This window comes from Pelodiscus sinensis, chromosome 3, assembly GCF_052426305.1.
Source record: "Pelodiscus sinensis isolate ZL-2025 chromosome 3, ASM5242630v1, whole genome shotgun sequence".
Taxonomy (NCBI): domain Eukaryota; kingdom Metazoa; phylum Chordata; order Testudines; family Trionychidae; genus Pelodiscus; species Pelodiscus sinensis.
In genome coordinates, this window is record NC_143054.1 from 178,919,643 (window position 1) to 178,941,554 (window position 21,912).

Here is a 21,912-nt window from a genome sequence, read left to right on the forward strand (position 1 = left end):
AAATGTTAAAGTACTATATTATGGTAGTGAATTCTGGCCCCAGGATCAGTGCCCAATTTTATTAAAATTGTATAAATATTACACAAATTAGTACAATACCTTTCAACAGTTCTTCCGTTTCAAGCCTTATTTTGTTCACTGCTTCATCTCTAGAAATCTGAATAAGATTTACATCCGTTACCACTACTTGTGCAGACTAACAATAAAGCAACTTTTTTTTAAGATTCTGCCCAGCTGTTTAACAAAGAGATAATCATGGAACTCTAAGCATAAGAATCATTACATACTGAAAACAATCTCCAAGAGAATAGCTTCTAATAGCTTATTTATACTATTGCACTATAATTGTATCCACATTGGTCCCAAAATACTACAAAGGTTGGTGACATAATATGTTATTGGACCAACTTCTGTTGTTGAGAGAGACAAGCTTTAAAGCCTGAAAAAGAGCTGTTTGGCTGGAAAGCCTGTCTTTCACCAGTAGGTGGTCAAATAAAATATATTAAATATCATCCATCTTGTCCCTCTTATAGTATTGCATACATCTTTCAGAGTAGCAGGAAATATAGTCTAATGTTAGTGGCTCCTGAAAGAAAGATCATGGAGATAGTAGTACAACTAAATCTAAACATGGACTAATTCAGAGAACTGATTAAATTATGACATTAAAACACAAATTATGATGGCCACACTTACTTTGTCATGGGTAAAATCTGCAAACACTGCACAGACCTTGTCAGAGGCAAATCTTTTGGAAGAGAAAAAAGTAATGAATAACCTGAAAGTATTTGTTTACCTGTACACAGTTTGAACAAGTCTCCAATATAAATGCATTTAGTAAAAAAAGGTTACAAAAGGCTACTAGCTTATCTAAGTTTTAAATACATCTCTATTTTATATTAGTACAGGCAGTCCCCGACTTAGGCGGATCCGACTTATGTCGGATCTGCACTTACGAACGGGGCTCTCTCGCCCCGGAGCTCACAGGCAGCGGTCAGCCACTTTGACCTCCGGGGCGAGAAAAGCTGCTCCCGGTGCCCCTGGTGTGCTGGGGACCGTCTCCAGCAGACCAGAGGCATCGGGAGCAAAGCAGCAGCCCCGGCGGGTTTGCTCGCGGTGCCCCTGGTCTGCTGGGGACCGTCTCCAGCAGACCAGGGGCACCGGGAGCAAAGCGGGTCCCGCGCCAGAGCAAAGCCTCAGAGGCGAGGCACCTCGCCGCTGCGGCTTTGCTCCCCATGTCCCTGGTCTGCTGGGGGAGGGCGCAGCTAGTGTGCCCCCCCCCCCCAGCAGACCAGGCTTTTGTTTTGGACCCTGAGGCAGAGCAGCTGGGGCGCTGCCGATTGGTCCTGCAGCGCCGCTCTGGGCACTACTGGACCAACCCGGCAGCACCCCAGCTGCTCTGCCCCAGGTCCTGATTCAGCCGCTGCTGGTCAGTTTCAGCAGTGGCTGAATCAGGACGCCTGGGGCAGAGCAGCTGGGGTGCTGCTGGGTTGGTCCAGTAGCGCCGAAGAGCGGTGCTACTGGAGCAACCCAGCAGCACCCCAGCTGCTCTGCCCCAGGCGTCCCCAAATCAGCCGCTGCTGAAACTGACCAGCGCTGACTACAGGAAGCCCGAGGCAGAGTTGCTCTGCCCCAGGCTTCCTGGAATCAGCAGCTGTTCAGTTTCAGCAGCAGCTGACTTGGGGTTCTTAAGTTGAATCTGTATGTAAGTCAGAACTGGCGGTCAGTTTCAGCAGCGGCTGAATCTGGACGCCAGTTCCGACTTCCATACAGATTCAACTTAAGAACAAACCTACAGTCCCTATCTTGTACGTAACCCGGGGACTGCCTGTATTATAGCAATACTCATAAGCAGCATTATTTAGAATAAAAAGTATAACCATTTCTGATACAAAGCCCTATTATTTAAGTTTCATATGGCCAGAGAATACTGTTCCATGTTGAAACTTGATTTGACATCTTTTTGAAATAAAATATTAAAGCAGTTCATATGTTCATGTCCACTTGTATTTCATTTAATGGCCTTTAATGACACATTTTCAAGCATATTCATCTATAAAGGTTGGCACAAACACTGAACTGGAAGAGTTCTTATTTAACCAGGAACAGCACATTTTTTGACTAACAGTGAAACTTAATATCTATCATTTATTTGACATGTCAGGTATAGTATATTATCATCAATCCACAAAAACCACATAGACTACAAAATTAAGGAACCTTAACACAGTATTATTATAAAGTAAAGATGTTAAATTGCGGTTAATTGATTAGTCGAGTAGTCGACGGAATTTCCATCGACTACTCAACTAGTTGATAGGCACTTCTGCATTCTTCCTTTGAAATGTAGGCCCTAGTGGGGCTGTTGTACATTTCAAAGGAGAAATGAGGAACTCCGCATACAGCCCGGGGCCAGCGGGAAGTCCTGCTGACTCCGGGCTGCACGCGGGTGCCTGCTTTGAAATGTACAAGAGTCCCTAGCAGGGGCCTCGGTATTTCAAAGGGGCAGAGCCATGAAGCCCAGGGTCAAATGGGAACTCCCCAGCAGACCCCTGGTTCTGGGGAAATGCCAGGCTCCACGGCGCTGCCCCTTTAAAATGCCGCCTTTGGGTTTCGAAGGGGCAGCGCCGCACAGCTGATCCCTGGCTCACCACAGAGTCGTTCCCCTCCTCCCATAGAGGCAGCAAGGGGGGAGGGGGCAAATGCTTATTGGATAGTCGACTAGTCCTTAACATTCTTACTATAAAGGAACTTTCATGGCGCAATGTATAGTGAGCCATAGACGCTGCAAGCATAAAATGGGGAAGGCTTGCTACTGACATTTTTAAAAGAGATTTAGAATTGTCTGCTATAAAGGAAATGCACAAAAAATTAATAAACACCTAACTGAAAGGCAACAAGAACCAAGACATTTAGACATTTAAGCAGTCTACAGCTCAGCTAGAAAATATTACACATTGGGATATACTAAAAAGAATTATTAAATTATCTTTCATCCACGATTGGCCAATTTACTCATTTTATTTCCTATAGTTGTGCTATCACTATCCATGTAGTTTTTTTAAATTCTGTTCTCTTACGTATACAATCATTTTCTGATTTTTCTCACTCTTAATTGTTAAAACATTCAGAGTTTGTCGGTTGCGTTCCATTAGTTCACAATATACTACTTAAAGTTCTCTTCAAAGCATGCACAGAGAGGGTGGATGTTTCAGTTAATTAGTCTTAAGTACACCATTGTTAATATGTAGTCTGTTTGCTGCAACAGATTATCTAGATATTAAATTAGTGCCTAAATAATTAATCTCTGCCAGAACACACAGAGCACCCATTAATATTATTGGAAGTTGTGCCTACTTGACAAATCCATAAGCCCATCTTCTTATAACTTACAATGAAATTCTACAGAGATGTTACCTTTATAAAAAATAATAGGATGCCGGCAACTGGTCAATTTGGATCTTTATAAAGACATATATTTGTCTATGAGTTTTGATGTTTAGGAGCTCTAGACAGATGCCCTCCTTCATTTTCCTCTTTTACAGATGGAAGTCCAGTCCCCCCGCCTGTAACTTGGGGAAGCTTCTATATCACCATGAGATAGAACAGTATATACATGAAAATTTACAACTACTTCTTCAGAAGGGCAGCAATCTCAAAAGGTCCTCGGAGATGGGGTTAGAAAAAAGAACTCTTGTGCCCTCCGCTCTGAATACACAGTAGTTAGGGCATAAGAAGACTCCTTTTCCTCCCACCAAAAATATTCAAGAGTGCTGAAGGGAGGGAAACGTATGTCTTCCACTAGACACATATGGATCAATAAATGGTGAACCCTCACTCAGATGGCAGAGAGAACTGAGGGAAAATAACGTTCTAAATTGAGGAGAGGAAGAAAAAAATGCATGCCGGGACAGCATACAAGAAAGCTCAGTGAATCACTTACATTTAAGCTGGTCTTGAGCACCAAGATCCCAGTTCCTTCTGCTTATGCTTACGAAGCAGCCAGAGCACCCACTGGTATTTTCCCTCCTCAGTGGTTCTCAGACTTTCCCTCCCAGCAGGGACAAATAAAAGAACTGCTAGGAGGGTTCTATTGATGTGTAGGGTAGAAGCTCTCTAAACACCAGAGGGAGAGAATGAGCTTCCCCGCAGCACTACCCCAATACTGATCTGTCTCATCTTCACTTAGAATCCTCTCTGCTTCCTGTATCCTTTCCCTCATTCAAGACTGCTCGATTTCCCACCCCCATCCTCTTTCCTAAAAAGAGTGGGGGGGGGGGGGGAGGGAGGAACCACAGGTGCTTCTCCCTCAAGATGTCTCTGTCCGGGAAGATGAGAACCTTTCTCCATTCTTATTGTTTGGGGGGCGGGGGAGGGGAGGATGGTGTGGTACGGCTTCTCTGACTTCTTTCCCATCCGCATGTCCTCAGGCAGCTACTGTAGCCCTTCTGACTAAGTAAAGAAGGGGAAAAGGGCCAGGGCTTAGAATATCAAAAGGAAGAAAAAATAGAGGATAAGTCAGGGAGTCTGAAATGTTTGTTTTAACCAATATTTGGTATGAAAATATCATAGATATGAGGATCAGTAAGCAACGAAGTTGGTCACACTAATGCTCTTTCAAATTAGAACCATTTGCTTTTGTACTTACTGCTTTGCACATTCAACCATATCTGCTGGAGCACTAAATAATTTCTGAACAGTTCTCTTGGCAGCACCATGTTCTTTTACCAGTTGCTGTATACTCTGAATTATTTGCTGGGTATGCTTCACCCCCACTTTGATGGCATGGCAGAAGTCCTGCTGCAATATGTTCTCAGCTGAGGCTTCCAACATGACTATTAATTAAAAGTCAAACAGTAAGTTACCATCATGTTTTTCAACTAATGTAGAACAAGTTATTAAAATATATCTTATCACAAAGGACACACAAAACCCATGTATTTTTGGAAAAATTAAAGACAGTGACTTAGTCAATCTGTTTCATATCAGGCTTTTTTATTATTTCCAAGGTCATAGCATCAAGGAAACAGCTTTAAAATGAAAACTGAAGAGAGGGACTTATGGAAGAAAAATTAATTGGCAGTATTTCAGAATAACTTTGCAATTGTAAGTTGGTAAGGAGAAATTCCACAAGATGCAACTGAACAGAAGTCAGACTACTGCCTTCAAAATAGGTTAATGGTTAGAATCTTCATTTAGAAAAATGTTAGATATAGATGTGCCACAGACTTAATAAAATATGTTATACACTACCACAACCAGTAAGATTATCTTAAGTTATAATGGAATAGGACATTCAACTTCTAAACAAATAACTGCCACATGATTCGTAGCATACAACACCGTGAAATTTTAGATATAAACATATGAAACTGTCCAACTCTGGCCATGAAATAGACCGAAATGGACTGTAAATATGGTAAGGCCCTACACTCCATAACAAATGAAAACTCTTGCTCTACTTATAAAATAGATAAGTCACTAACAAATATTAGTGAATTAAACATGATAAAACGGAAATTGCCATATTGCCAGTTTGATGATGTATATAGTGGGCATTTGTGACGTAGTGGGGGTACCTGGCTGGTTTCTATGCTGCTGGCTCTGGGGGAACCCCCACTGGCTGCCGTGGGTACCACGACCCAGCAAAACAGGATGAGTCACTATGCAAACCAGTGGCCAGACACCCCCCATGGAGAGGAACAAAGGAAGGTGGAATGCTGCCTTGGCTGGGGGCAGGGCTGGAAGTGAGTGAGTTGGTTGCTGGCTGTCGGAGGGCATGGAGAAGAGCCTAGGAGAAGGGGCTGGAGTTTAGGGGCCCAGTCTCCCCCATCTCAAGGGGGCCTGAGGCATCCTAGCCCAGTTCCTGGAACCAGATTACATCTGTGCTGCGCTGTGCTGGAGGAGCAATAAACCACCCTCAATTCCACTGGCTGGTGCAGTCTGTTTGTGCCATTTCGGGGTGCAGGAGACGGGGAACCCCCAACGCGCCGTCACACTGGTGTCAGGAGTGGGATGCACTGCACCCCGTGGATGGAGCTCCCAGCGGCAAGCGACAAGGCGCAGTAGAAGCAAGAGCCCTGGAGCCAGGCGTGCTGGAGACAGAGCGAAGCGGTTCCTGGGAATCGTGGGGCGCTGCAGCACTAGACTGGTGAGTCTGCACCGAGGGGCCCAGCGGGCAGATGGCCTACGCCCGACTCTGGAAGGCAGAGCTGGTGGGGCTGTGCAGAGAGAGGGGCTTGCCTGTGCGGAAAGCAACCAAGGCCCAGCTGATTACCCAGCTGGAAGAGAATGACCAGCCACAGGGCCAGGATCTTGTCCCCAGGGGAAGCAGCCAGACCCCCCCTGAGAGTGTGTCAGGCTCAGAGAGGGGGAGGAGCGCTGGAACCCACCGGAGAGATGAGACAGCGTCTCCCGGGAGGCCTGCAAGCCATAGCCCATCTAGGGCAGGGGCCAGCCCAGCGGAGCTGCGGCGGCTGGAGATCCAGCTGCGGATCAGGGAATTGGAAGTAGAGGACCGAGAGAAGGACCGCCAGGACCGAGAGAGGGAGCGCCAGGACCGAGAGAGGGACCGCCAGGATCGAGAGAGGCAGCGGCAGCATGAGCTGGCCATGGCAGAGTGGAGAACCGGCGGGGCACCGGCTGCGCCAAGTGCGGATGGGCCCCAGGGTCCCAGGACTGCCAGACGCTTGGAGAGGCTCACGGTGGCCCAACTGAAGGACGTGGGTGACATAGACGGGTTCCTCAGCTCCTTTGAGAGGGCCTGTGGACTGCAACGGGTTCCCCCGGCTGACTGGCTGCAGGAGCTCGTCCCCGCACTGAACCAGGAGGCGGCCGGAGTGCTCAGTCAGCTGGAGGACCTACAGCCAGGGGATTACAACCGAGTCAAGGAGGCCCTGCTGCACAAGTTCGGGCTGACCCCCGAGATGTACAGGAAGAAGTTCCGGGGGGTACAGAAAGGGCCACGGGAGACCTATGTGGACCTGGCCTCCCGCCTGGCGCAATACTGCCGCAAGTGGGTGTCTGGAGTCGGAGCCCAGACCGCAGAGGAGCTGCTCAAGCTGGTCATGATGGAGCAGTTCTATGAAGTGTGCCCACCCAAACTGAGGCTGTGGCTCAAGGACCGGAGACCAGAGAATCCCCAGGAGGCCGGGAGACTGGCGGATGAGTTCACGGAGAGCCGGTCCGGGTGTGAACGGGAGTCCCGGAGAGAAAGGGAACCGCGCAGAGACCGGATCTCGGCTGAGCGACGGAGGGAGTCAACTACGGGGCGAGACCAAGGAACAGGTCGTCTGCGCCCCAGAGAACCAGCCAGGGCCTGGACAGAGACAGCCCAAAGCCTAACTTGCCAGCGCTGTGGGCAAAAAGGCCACAAGAGGGCTCAGTGCACCAGGTCCCAGGACCGGGGACTTTCCAGGGTTAACTGGCTGGGGCGGGAGGAAGGGCAGGCTGCCCCAGAGGCAGGGGCTGGCAGGCAAACCTCAGCTCAGAGAGAGGGGAAGGATGCTCAGTGCACCTCCCCTGGGAGGTCGGATTCTCAGGAGGCGGATTTCTCCGTGTACCGGGTGGGGGCAGGACGGCCCCTGCGGAGCGAGTGCCTCATACCCCTGGAGGTGGATGGTAGGAAGGTGACGGGCTTCTGGGACACGGGGGCGGAGGTGACTCTGGCCCGATCTGACATAGTGGCCCAGGAGCGGATACTACCCCACGCGCAGCTGACCCTGAAGGGCATAGACGGGTCCCCGTTTAAGGTGCCTGTAGCCAGGGTGCATCTGAAATGGGGGGCGAAGGAAGGCCTCAAGGAAGTGGGGGTGCACCCGCACTTGCCCACCGAGGTGCTGATGGGGAACGACCTAGAGGAGTGGCCCCATGAATCCCAGCGGGCTCTAGTCACTACCCGGAGCCAGAGCCAGCGGGGGGCTGACAACGTGGGTCCAGGGAAGGACTCCTGGCAGCGTCCTCAGGGTCCCATCCCAGTGGACACGGGGTCCAGCCAGGCTGGGACTCTGGACCTAGGCAGAGGTGGGGGACAGGTCCCGATCCCTGCCTCAGCAGCTGAATTCCAGGCTGAGGTGCAGGCAGACCCCTCCTTGCAGAGGCTGAGGGACCAGGCTGGCCTCCATGCAGCTCAGTCCCGGGGGAGAGGTGGCCAGGAGAGATTCCTGCGGGAGCATGGGCTCCTGTTTCGTGAGTGGCTCCCCCCCAGGAAGGTGAGGGCATGGGGGGTCCAGCGGCAGCTGGTCGTCCCCCGAAAGTATCGCCTCAAGCTGCTGTATTTGGCCCACGATGTCCCCGTTGGGGGCCACCGGGGGATCCGGAGCACCCGGCTGAAGCTGCTCCAGCACTTCTATTGGCCGGGAATCTTTACAGCCGTGCAGCGGTACTGCCGGTCCTGTGACTCCTGCCAGAGGGGCGGGAAGGCCCAAGACAGGAGGAAAGCGGCTTGGGGGTCTCTACCCCAGATAGACCCTCTGGGCTGGCTGAGAGAGTTATGGGAGGGGAAGTCCTCCCTGGATGGAGCATCGGGGGTGGGAGCCGCCCTGGCTGTCCAGAGAAGGCTCGCTGGGCTCATGGCCCCGGCCCGAGAGACCCCGGCCAGAGATCAAGGCCAGCGGAAGGGTGGGTGTGACCCCCGAGGACAGGCCTGGGCCAGTCACCCTGGAGCGGGGCGGCGAGTGGACAGAGGGAAGCCAATTCATGTGGGGCCTCGCCACGGCCGGCCCGAGTCAAGGGGAGCACCCATGTCCCCAGGGCGGGTTCCCACGCAGAGGACCCGAACTTCCCTAGGTCACGAGCGGAGTGACCCTGCTCAGTTCGCTCTCGGAGGGGGGAGAACTGTGACGTAGTGGGGGTACCTGGCTGGTTTCTATGCTGCTGGCTCTGGGGGAACCCCCACTGGCTGCCGTGGGTACCACGACCCAGCAAAACAGGATGAGTCACTATGCAAACCAGTGGCCAGACACCCCCCATGGAGAGGAACAAAGGAAGGTGGATGCTGCCTTGGCTGGGGGCAGGGCTGGAAGTGAGTGAGTTGGTTGCTGGCTGTCGGAGGGCATGGAGAAGAGCCTAGGAGAAGGGGCTGGAGTTTAGGGGCCAGTCTCCCCCATCTCAAGGGGGCCTGAGGCATCCTAGCCCAGTTCCTGGAACCAGATTACATCTGTGCTGCGCTGTGCTGGAGGAGCAATAAACCACCCTCAATTCCACTGGCTGGTGCAGTCTGTTTGTGCCATTTCGGGGTGCAGGAGACGGGGAACCCCCAACGCGCCGTCACAGCATTATAAGTGAGAAAATTTCCAAGTTTTTGAAAGGAATATTAATTTAACAAATTTAAGAAAAAATATATCTTAAACAGATTTATAATCCAAGATTTCCAGTGCTTTTAAATAAGAGTTAAATTCTCTAAGAACACCACTGCATCACAAAATCTGGATCCTGAGGGGACTAAAATTTTACTGGCTGCTAGGATACATGACAATTAACTCAAATTTCACTGTATTACAATAAAAAAAAAACCCCTTTTCTTGAAAACATATTCCAAAGCACAAAGAAAAATCTATCAATGTTGCAGTTCAATTGAATAAGCAGGGGGCATGTATTATCTAATTGATATTAAAGATCTCTTTAATACAGTAAAGAAATTCCAACATATGACTTCCTTCCAAATCAAACTAGAAAAAAATTTCCTCACAATTTCTGTTCCAATCACATCTTGATTATAAAGGTAGTATTTCAAGGGTGGCTCCTCTTGGAAAGTGCTCAATTTTTATCTAAACATCAAAGATGAATAATTTTAACAGCTTACCAATTTTACTATGAGGCGCTCCAGTAACCAGTAAATTCAAGGTACTAGAAGACATTTGTTTTCGAGTTGGATTAACAACAATTTCTCCATCAACCATTCCTACTCTTACTGCACCTAAGAAGAAACTCCAGAAGTTAATTTTTACATCTATATAGGAGTTCATTCAAAAGGACCATTTTTATTTGGTTTACTTTCAGAGGTAATTATTAAAATAACTAATATATTTAAATAGTGGGATGTGTGTGTGTGTTTGTGCCAGATGACCTTTTGACTGTTATAAAATTAAAAGTTTATTCAAACTATGCAGACAATTTGCAAGTCAAGTTATTTACACTAGATAATTCTGGCTTATTTGGGTAGTGCCATTATTGCAGTATCACCAATAATAATAATAATAATAATAATAATAATAATAATGTTATGCCCCAAAGTACATAAACTTATTTTTGTTGGTAGTCGGGATAAGCCATTTTCCTGAAACATGAATCAGCTGAAGAAAAATACATTATGAAGTGATATCTCCATTTGAGCAATTTATGTTACCTTCCTATGAGACATTCAGGATGCCAAAAGAGCCCCAGTTAACACTGAGTAAAAGTTGGAAGAGAAGGGGTGGTCCAGAAAACAAAAGCCCAAATACTGCACTTTTCTACACAGGGCCCCTTCAGGGATAAGTATTTAAAAAATCTGGAAAACTAAAAGAGATTCCAGGCAATAACCTCCATTAAGCTAGAGTTAAACTTTCATGTCAATGCAGAATTTTGTAAGTGTCTAATTATTTAAGCTTTATAAAATCTTTAAATCACTTATACATTCTACCAACCTTTACTCCAGTTAAATAACATTTTAGTGTCTAGAAATGTTAGACTGAAGGGAAAAGGATACAGCCTCTCTCCGAATTACGAATGAGTTATGGACCAAACACTTCGCCGTAACTCGATCCGTTCGTAACTCGGACCCCATTGACTTACGAACAGCTCGGTCGCGTGTAAGCGCGGGTCGCGTTTGTAACTCGGGGACCGCCTTTACGACTGCTCCATGGGAGCTTTGGCCGTAAGTGCAAATGGTCGTAACTCGACCGTTCACGACTCGGGGTGCAGCTGTACTAACCAGTTTGAAAACAGTAAGACTTGCCTGGTGAATGAATATTTCCTGCAATTTACTGGAAATGCTGCAAAACTAAAGATTATTCCTTTGAATAAAATAATAAATGGTTATGGCATGTCTGCCCTCCCCATCCAAATCCTTCCAGAGAATGTTTTAATATTGCCAATAAACTAAAAAAATGCTTGGGGTATGTAAACTGAAATAGTTATACAGGAGAAGAAGCTTTCATAGAAGTACAAAAACTTGTTGCGAAATATCATAGAATACTACAACTTAAGGGCCTCGAGAGATCAAGTCCAGGCCCCTGCACTCATGTCTGGACCAAACACCATCTAGATCAGTGTTTCTCAATCTTTTTTTTTTATAAAGCACCCCTCCACACTTTTTTTTTTAAGTACCCCCAGTACCTACAGTTTTCAGACACACAATTTTTTTTTCTACTGTTGCAACACATTTGTTTAAACAACTTAATCATAGCTGGGCAGGCAATGAAAATTTTGGGTGTAAAAAGTAAAAAAATAATAAAACTCTGTAAAACTTAAAACAAAAATTCAGTTTTCTCCAAATTTCAGTTGTGTTGATGTACCCCCCGGACTTCTCCCAAGTACCCTTAAGGGTACTTATACCACTGGTTGAGAAACACTGATCTAGATCATCCCTGATAAATGTCTATCCAACCAGCTCTTAAGTATCTCCAGTGATGGAGAGACTACAGCCTCCCTATGCAATTTATTCCAGGGTTTAACCACCCTGACTGGAATTTTTCCTACTGTCCAACCTAAACCTCCCTTGCTGCAATTTAAGCCCATTGCTTCTTGCCCTATGATCAAAAGCCAAAGAGAACAATTTTTCTCCCTCCTCCTTGTAAATCCCTTTTAGATACTTGAAAACTTCTATCATGTCCCCTCTCAGTTGTGTCTCTTTTAAATTAAACAATCCCAATTCTTTCAGTTTTCCCTCAGAGGTCATATTTGCTAGACCTTTAGTCATTTTTGTTGCTCTTCTCTGGACCTTCTCTAATTTCTCCACATCTTTCTTGAAATGTGGTGCCCAGAACTGGACACAATACTCAAACTGAGGCCTAATCAGCATAGAGTAGAGCAGAAGAATGACTTCTTGTTTTTTCCTTACAACACTCTTGTTAATGCATCCCTAAATCACATTTTCTTTTTTTTTGCAATGTTACACTGTTGACTCATATGTAGCTTGTCCACTATGACCCTTAGATGTCTTTCTGCAGTACTCGTTAGACAGTCGCTTCCCATTCTGTATGTGTGAAACAGATTGTTCCTAAGTTGAGTACTTTGCATTTTTCTTTATTAAACTTCAACCTATTTACCTCAGACTATTTCTCCAGTTTGTCCAGATCATTTTGAATTATGACCCTGACCTCTAAAGCACTTGCAACCCCTCCCAACTTGGTATCAGCTGCAAACTTAATAATCTTACTCTCTATGCCAATATCTAAGTCTCTAATGAAGATATTGAACAGAACCAGTCCCAAAACAGACCCCTACACTTCCAGTGTGATGGTGAACCGTTAATAACTAGTCTCTGAGAACAGCGAGAAGTCCTGTGGCACCTTATAGACTAACAGATTTATTGGTGCATAAGCTTTCGTGGGCAAAAACCCACTTTGTCAGAGGCTTATGCCTTTGCCCATGAAAGCTTATGCTCCAATAAATCTGTTAGTCTATAAGGTGCCACAGGACTTCTTGTTGTTTATGCAGTTTCAGACTAACACGGCTCCCCTCTGATTCTTGTCTGAATACAGCTACCCCGCCAGTTATGCACTCACCTTATAGTAGCCTTATCTAGGTTGTATTTCCCTAGTTTATTGAAAAGAAGGTCATGTGAGACCGTACCAAATGCTTTACTAAAGTCTAAGTATACCATATCCACTGCCTCTCCCTTATATACAAGGCTTGATATCCTAACAAAGAAAGCTATCTGATTGGTCGATATGATTTGTTCTTTACAAATCCATGCTGGCTGTTACCTATCACCTAATTATCTTCCAGATGTTTGCAGATAATTATTTACTCCATTATCTTCCCTGGCACAGAAGTGAAACTGACTGGTCTCTAGTTTTCTGGGTTGTTCTTATTTCCCTTTTTATAGATGGGCACTGTATTTGCCATTTTCCAGTTTTCTGGTATCTCTCCTGACTTCTATGACTTTTCAAAGATGATAGCTAAAGGCTCAGATACCTCTTCTATCAGCTCCTTGAGTGTTCTAGGATGCATTTCATCAGGCCCTGGTGACTTGCAGACATCTAACATTTCTAAGTAATTTTTAACATTCTTTTTTTATTTTAACTTCTAAACTTACCCCATTTCCACTAGTATTCACTATGTTAGGCACCATCAATCTTCTTGACAAAAACCGAAACAAAGAAATTGTTAAGCACCTCTGCCATTTCCAGGTTTCCTGTTATTGTTTCTCCCTCTTCACTGAGCAATAGGCCTACCTTGCCCATGGTTGTCTTCTTGCTTTTAATATATTTGTAGAATGTCTTCTTGTTACCTCTTATGTCTCCAGCTAGGTTGAGCTCATTTTGTGCTTTTGCCTTTCTATTCTTGCCCCTGCATATTTGCGTTGTTTGCTTTTAGTCATCCTTTGTAATTTGTCCTAGTTTCCACTTTTTATACACTCCTTTTTGATTTTTAGATCACGTAAAATCTCCTGGGTAAGCTAAGGTGGTCTGTTACCATATTTTCTTCCTTTCCTACTCGGTGGTATAGTTTACTTTTGTGTCCCTTTGAAAAACTACCAACTGTCTTCAGTTGTTTTTCCTCTTAGTCTTGCTTCCCATGGGACCTTAGCTACCAGCTGAGTTTACTAAAATCTGCATTTCTGAAATCCACTCTCTCTATTTTGCTGTTCTCTCGTCTACCATTTCTTATAACAGTGGTCACCAACCAGTCGATTGGGATCTACCGATAGATCTTGGAGTCTCTGACAAGTGATCCTGACTGGTTTGGCCAAGAGTATCAAGTGTCAGCACTTCAGCTGCTCCTCCCCACCACTTCTGCACAGCTCCTTTGCCCCAGCCTGGGGAAAGTGAGTGAGGATGGGGGAGGGAAGATGAAGTGAGTAGGGGTGAGACTTCCGAGAAGGGGCGGGAAGGAGGTGGGGCAAGGGTATTTGGGTTGAGGTAAATCTTAGATTGCACTGAAACTCAAAAAGTGATCTCATGCTCAAAAAGGTTGGAGACCCCAGCTTTAGAATCATGAACTCTATGATTTTTCCATATACTTCATAGTCATGGGGATATTTCCTCCGAATATGAAAATTAGAAGGTAATTTACTGGTCATTAATGTAACTTTGCAGATAAAGAATTACAAAAAATCTGACCTGAGCACTATGCCTTGGTTTTCAGATAGTTGTTGCAATACTATTACAATTTTGTTTAAACTTCTGTAATAACTACTCAACGTTCATGGACATTATTTCGCTGATCACACATCTGTCTGTAGTTCTGTGGTTACTATTGTTAAAACTACACAAGATCAGGATGAATATAGTCTCTCTTTTTCAGCTTTAGTTTGTATATTTACAACTTTTTGTATAGTTTCACTATTTGCTCTATATAATCAGTTCTCCCTGTTTGTGTGGATCTTGACATAGCACTAAAGAAGAAAAAAACCCCAAACATAGTTAAAACCATATAAATTGACTGCGGAATCTGGGACACATTTACTACCTAAAACTACCTTTAATCTTAAAATGACTAGATTTCAAGTTATATGAAGTATTGTTGTACTCGAGAAACAAGATGGGTGAGTAGCAGCTTTTTATTGGATCAATTTCTGTTGGTGAGAGAGACAAGCTTCTGAGTGTACAGAGTTCTTCTTCGGGTCTAAAAGTTCAAAAGCTTGTCTCTCTCACCTACAGAATTTGGTCCAATGAAATATATTACCTTACCCACTTTGTGTCTCTAGATATTTAATTGGCAGGGTCATTGTAATTTTTTTTCAACTGTGGCTTTACTATTGCACTGTTTCCTTGATGTAGTTATTTCTTATTCTAAAATACTTTACTTACCAATAGGACCGTTCCACGGGATATCTGATAACGCAAGTGCTGCAGATGCTAAAATTATAAGATATATATTTTAAATGATTACATAAATACAAACATTAAAAAAAAGTGTACCAAGTATTTAAAATTTTTACCTCCATTAATTGCCAAAACGTCAGGCTGATTAACACCATCTACTGCTAAAAGATTACAAATGATCTGGTATAATATAAAAGACAATGGAAGAATTTTAAGCTATATTTTTTTTAAACCAAAACACTTGCAAGAAACAACATATACAATAACCTAAAAATTATATGAACTCATATAAAGAGAAAAAATGTTCAACTACATAAATCAACGAGCTGATGGAGAAAAATGATATTCAACACCAAGAATCACCAAATTAGGAGCAAACACAGGCTCTTACAATGTTACGAAGTTATCTTTACCTATAACATATATTTCAGAAATATTAATAATGAGATTACTCTAAGAGGTAGGGATAGCAGATAATAGAATAGTTGACTAACCGCATAAATTCTTAGTGGTTAGTCGACTTCTATAGTCCCAGGGGGCAGGGCCAGCAGCCAGCACCCTTCGGCTCCACTCCTGGGGAGCCCCCTGCCACTCTATGGGGTGCCAGGAAGGAGCTGGTCTGCAAGGATAGCCAGTTTAAAAACTAGCTCCCCTTGTGGGCCAGTAGCCTGCTGCCCCAGGCTTCTGCCTCTGATACAGAGGCAGCAGCACAGGGTGGAAGCAGCCCCTGTCTGCAGGGAATCTGAGCTCCCTGCAGACAGAGGCTGTTGAGGGAGGCTGCCGTGAAGCAGACTCTTATTCATTGAGGCCTGGACTGTAGGCAGGAACCAGCCTCTGTCGCCAGCAGGCCCAGACTAGCCTCGCACAGAGGCTTCTCCACAGGATGTGGAACAGCCTTTGTCAGTGGCAAGCGTGGGACCTCCATGAGCAGAGGCTGCTGCCGCGAAGTAGCCTCTGTCCCATTGCAGGCCCTGGTTTGCTATGGGCAGAAGCTGCTTCGCAGCAGCCTCCCCTGTACCTGCCCCACCCCCCGCACTGCTGACTCTGATAGAGGCAGTGAGGAGAGGAGGCGGCACCACAGTGCCAGTGATGGGGGCAACCAGCTTTAAGCCACCTCCCCCCCCACTGCCTCTGATACAGAGGCAGCAGTTTGGGGAGGTGAATCCGAGTAGTTGCCTAGATTAACCAATAAACCTAGGCTTATTGGTTAATCATCTAGTCAACTACTCATTGACATCCTTAATAAGAAGTAACAAATGTGAGAAAGAAAATTGCATAATGAGACAACCTTAAAATATTGACAAGAAATACATGGATAGATTTTTGGGGTTTAAGGATTATTTTTTATTTTGTTGCACAAATAAACAACATATGAGCTTTTTTTCCTCACCTTCTACAACAGAAAATGGTAGTATGGACTTGCAATGAAAATCTTTTGGGACACTATTTTTAAGGTCATTCACTAGCCTATTCTATTTGACATGCAACATAAGCATTAATCATAGTTTCATCTAAAATGTCACTGAGCAAGAATGACATCTCCTAGTTAGTTAAATTACTTTATCCCAGGAATAAATCTCACTCATTTCTTTGAGAGAGTGAGTCTGAAGTCAGACCAGTTAAAAAAATAGCTTTCTTGTAGTAATGAGTAATTGGCCTGTGTTAAGCAATACTACTTCTTGAAATATTAAAGGATGCTACTGTTAATTCTTCAACTGTACCAACAGGTAACACTATTTTGAAAAAAATGAACCCATTTTGGAAGCTTGCCCAAACAGCTTTCTTTTGACTCCCATAGAACTGTGACTACCATTAAAATTAATGGACCCACCTGGGTATCATAATAATAACCTGCTGGGAAGAGTGGCCTAATGGATCGATCTGTAAAAAAAAACATTCATACATGGAAAGATTAAGATTACGACTGTTTATAGCAGAGTGAGTGGAGATGAATGACAGACATATATGCAGTACCAAGAGACAAAGATATAATTTGAGCAATCTTTAACGCTTTTCTTTTTTATTATAAGAGGAAAATACTCCCCAAAAATTACCAGCCAACACATTTGAAACTTTTACAAACACAAAGCCTAATTAACTTGTGGAACTCTGCCAAAAGATATCTAGACTAAGACCTGAGCACCATTTAAAAATTATGAGATGAGAATATTCACTGTCACATTAGACAAGATAAAAATATCAGGAACATTATTCTTCATGCTTCAAGATATACGACAGCCACTAAGCAGTGGGAATTAGTAAGAAACCTCCTCTGTGAGCAAGTTATTTCACAGTTGTCCAGTATGGGGATTCTAATGTCTTCCTCTGAAGTACATGTTAACTACCACTCACAAGAACAGGAAACCAAACAATGTGTCAGAGGTCTGATCTACTCTGCAATTCCTGAGCTCCAAGTCAGAGTTAGTACAGGCAGTCCCTGGGTTACGTACAAGCTAGGAACAAACCTACAGTCCCTAAGTTGAATCTGTTTGTAAGTCGAAACTGGCATCCAGATTCAGCCGCTGCTGAAACTGACCAGCGGCTGACTACAGGAAGCCTGAGGCAGAGTTGCTCTGCCCCGGGCTTCCTGGAATCAGCCGCTGATCAGTTTCAACGGGCTGAATCTGGACGCCAGTTCTTACATACAGATTCAACTTAAGAACCTCAGGCGTCCCAAAGTCAGCTGCTGCTGAAACTGATCAGCGGCTGACTCCAGGAAGCCCGGGGCAGAGCAACTCTGCCTCAGGCTTCCTGTAGTCAGCGCTGGTCAGTTTCAGCAAAGGCTGACTTGGGGACGCCTGGGGCAGAGCAGCTAGGGTGCTGTCGGGTTGGTCCAGTAGTGCCCAGAGTGCCCCAGGTGTCCCCAAATCAGCTCTACCATAGGCATCAGGAGAAAAGCCTGGTCTGCTGGGGGGGGGTGGGGGCACACTAGCTGCGCCCCCCCCCCCCACCAGCAGACCAGGGAGATGCGGGCAGCGAACCAAGACGCACCACGGTCCCGCTGCCCGCGTGCTCCGCGGCTTTGCTCCCCATTTCCCTGGTCTGCTGGAGACCAGAAGACCACAGAGACGGGGAGCAAAGCCTCGTAGGACGCGGGCAGCGGGACAGCCGCGGCGCGTCTGGGTTGTCCCGCTGCCCGCGTGCTCCGGGGCGAGAAAAGCCCCATTCGTAACTGAACTCGGGGACTGCCTGTAATAACCTTTTTACACAGTTAAGCTTCCCCTTACATAAAATAATACATAAATGTTGGTGGTTTAAATGATAACATTACAAATTAGAAAAAAGTTACTCCTCTTCTTGTTACTGTTTAAAATGTGTTGCCCATATCATTCCTGCTAGGTGTATGTGCACCACAAGCACTGGCATCAAAGTTTCTTCCCCTAGCAGGACCTGTTGGGTCAACTTTGGAGCACTCCTGCAGTGCTGCCTCCATGGTGCTCAATATATGACCCTCTCAATTGGGGGGCCTTCTCACTTCCTTCTTGCCACCTACTCTGACAGAGGGGAAAGCAAGTGGATGTGCACCTCCTCCATATGCTTCAAACAAGTGTCATGGGAGATGCCCATTGGCATGAGCTTATTGCAGGACTTGCAGTGTTTGAACCTTTGGGACTCAGGCATACCCCAAGTTTCCGAGGGGAAATTAGCAGTTGGGGTAGAGGGGAAACGCACACTCACAACAACTAAATGCTAATTAACTATAACTAAAACCAATACTAAGACTACAATTAAATGAAAGGCTAGGGAAACAAGAAAAGAACTTGCTAAACAAGCCACCGCAGTTCCAATGACTATCACTGGTAGTAAGAAGGATCTAAAGAGGTGCAGAGTCATATGTTGAGTATGATGGATGCTCCATTCCAGAAGGTTCCACAACTGACCCAGTGGGTGCTACTAAGGGAAAAACTTTCTGATTACTGTGCATGCAGCACATGTACATCTAACTGGAATCGGTTTTGAGCAAGGACTCAGAAAACCACCAAACTTACCTGCCTAAAAATGGTTATATTGCAAGTGTCAATTAGACCAGTGTTTCTCAATCAGTGGTACGAATACCCATAAGGGTACTCGAGAAAAGTCTGGGGGGGTATGTTAACACAACTGAAATTTGGAGAAAACTGAATTTTTGTTTTAAGTTTTACAGCACTTTACTATTTTTTTTTATTTTTTACACCCAAAAATGTCATTGCCCTCCCAGCTACGATTAAGTTGTTTAAACAAATGTGTTGCAATGATAAAAAAATGTGTGTGCCTGGAAATTGTGGGTACTTCTAATTTTTTTTAAAGGGGTACTTATACATTTTTTTTTTAAAAAGGGGGGTACTTTATAAAAAAAAGGTTGAGAAACCCTGAACTAGCCTATCTTTTCATTTTTTTAAACTAACCAAGAAAGATAAAGTGTTCATAAAGAAAAAACCCTACAATAGCCTTGCTCTGTTGTTTTAGGCTCAGCATAAAGTAAATCTTATTCCAGAAACTCCATCAAGGACCCAATCCAGTAATAATGAAGTTTTTTAAAAAAAAGTCACTAAAACATCAATATGAAAAACTGCCATTTTTATCCAGTTAGAACTTCCTCTGAAAATTCCTATTTAAGAGCATGAATCTCAAAGGGCCTTGAAAACACTAACAATCAGTAATTATGTCCAAACTGACTTTTGAAGGATGGATGCATAAGGAGCTCACTAATTATCTGCTGCTGAAAAGAACACATTTTGAAAATATGAGTATTTATTAGTAGCAGTATAAATGTGTTGGATGCTTTACAGACATAAACAAAGGTCAAGTCCTAGCTTCAGAGAGCTTCTAGTATGATGACATGTAATGAAAAGCAACACAACTCAATAGTGAAGTTATTATGCAAGTGTTGTATTTTTTTTAAATTGATTTTTCAGTCTGATTTATTAATATACCTCTGCATAGTGACTAGAGCTTACTGTTTACAATCCTATCCCTTCTTAAGAGTAAGTCCTGCTACAGGGGGTCCTCCCTATAAGCCCAAGATACATTCCAAAAAACTTGGACTTACACCAAAACAACTTAAGTGGGGAATTTTTTTCCCACGGCTGACTTCCATTTAAGCAAATTGGAGGGAGTGTTTTGCACGACTTATAGAGGGGAATCAGACGACTTACAATGCATCAGCTCCTACAAACGGCAACAACTTTAGTGTGAAATGGTTGTATACCAGGGCGACTTATAGCTGGGATCCCGCGTAGTTTTAACAAACATTGAGCCATACGCTTCCATCATCTCATTCATGAGACAAGTTTTGGGCATCTTGGATACGATTTTTCAGACAATGAGAAAGGAGGATACATTAAGGCTGTGTCTAGACTACATGCCTCTGTCGGCAGAGGCATGTAGATTAGACACATAGGCAAAGTCAAATGAAGCCGCGATTTAAATGATCGCGGCTTCATTTAAATTTACATGGCTGCCGTGCTGAGCCAACAAACAGCTGATCAGCTGTTTGTCTGCTCAGCGTGCTAGTCTGGACGCTCCCCTGCCAACAGCAAAGCCTTTTGTCGGCAGCCCCGTTATTCCTCGTGGGATGAGGTTTACCGGGGCTGCCGACAAAGGACTTTGATGTCGACGGGGGAGTGTCCAGACTAGCGCGCTGAGCGGTCAAACAGCTGATTAGCTGTTTGTTGGCTCAGCGCGGCAGCCACGTAAATTTAAATGAAGCCGCGATCATTTAAATCGCGGCTTCATTTGACTTTGCCAAACAAACAAATCTACATGGCTCCGTCAACGGAACCTTTTTTGGGTTGGGGGCCACTGAGCTACAGAAAAAAAATCAGTCAGGGGCCGCACACAAGTGAGAAGCAAAAAAACCCAACCAATCAAACCAAACCCTCACCGACTCAGGGTTGCTCCTGAATTAAATGGCGAAAGACACTGTCCACATTTTTCTTGCACACCAGAGCCTGGGGGGGCCCAGGCTAGTAGATTTTGTGTGCTCCAGCCCCATGGAGACTGGAGCACCGGTGCAGGTTCCCCAATGCTGGGGGGAGCTTCAAGTCTTGGGGGCCGGATCTAGGCAAGCTGGGGGCCACATCCAACCCCTGGGCCTTAGATTCCCCATCTTGATTTAGGCCAAACGATCTGTCTCCTTTTCTCCCTATTTCTTCAGAAAACTATTTGGTTGTCTCTTTTTCCATCCCTCCTGACAAAATTAGCTCCAGGAGATGATGTCTCTCTAGGCTGAGGCACAAGAAATTACAATCTCAATAGCAAATGAGAAATCTCACAAGCTTTTAGATATTTTGGGCTTTCATATAAAGAATGTGCATGGAGCCCCAAAGGATAAATGGTTCTGAACTTAGCAGCTCTTTAAGGCATACTATTCTCCCAAAACTGCTACAGAGGCAATATTCACTGAAAGCAATGGTTACAGATAGCCCTCTTTTTTCAATCTTTCAGTGTATATATTACAAACAACAAAAAGAAAGTGCTGGACACTGTCTTTTCAGTCTTCGTCCTACCTATTACTCTGCTTGTGAGAATCTCTTTATCAGTGGAACCAAGCTCTCTTCTGAGGTAGTTTGTAGGAATCCTTCCTGCTGCAGCAGCTTTTTGGCGATAGTCAACCTTATAGAACAAAACAAGGATTCGTAAACAAAACTATAATTACTGTTCTTTATTAAAGTACAGGCTGAACCTCCCTAATCTGGGACTCTCTGGTCTGGCAACATCCGTGGTCCAGCAGGGTCATGGATTTTGCTAGACAAACTGCCCCAGAGATGTGGGCAGGAGCCAGCTGGAGAATACAGGGCTGGGGAGCCCTAGCTGGGTCAGGTGGCAACTGGGGAGCCCCAGCCCAGCTGTAGAACCCCCAAAATTAGCGGGACCAGGCCACTATCGGGGAGCCCCCACCCTGGCCAGGGAACTCTGGTGTCAGCCAAGCCAGGCAGAGAGGCGCTCCTGCCCTGGCTGG

At 45.1% G+C, this 21,912-nt stretch overlaps 1 protein-coding gene across 1 annotated transcript in view; it reads right to left on the reverse strand.

The window, feature by feature from the left end:
* The window catches only part of PNPT1 (polyribonucleotide nucleotidyltransferase 1), a 49,944-nt gene that overhangs the window by 24,332 nt on the left and 3,700 nt on the right, over positions 1-21,912 (reverse strand). Inside the window, exons 4-11 of the mRNA XM_006122141.5 lie at positions 21,461-21,566; positions 16,804-16,853; positions 15,089-15,152; positions 14,958-15,005; positions 9,803-9,916; positions 4,649-4,835; positions 697-748; positions 100-157 (exon numbers count right to left, since the gene is read on the reverse strand). Coding sequence (XP_006122203.2) covers positions 100-157; positions 697-748; positions 4,649-4,835; positions 9,803-9,916; positions 14,958-15,005; positions 15,089-15,152; positions 16,804-16,853; positions 21,461-21,566 — 679 coding nt within the window. The remainder of the gene's footprint in view (positions 1-99; positions 158-696; positions 749-4,648; positions 4,836-9,802; positions 9,917-14,957; positions 15,006-15,088; positions 15,153-16,803; positions 16,854-21,460; positions 21,567-21,912) is intronic.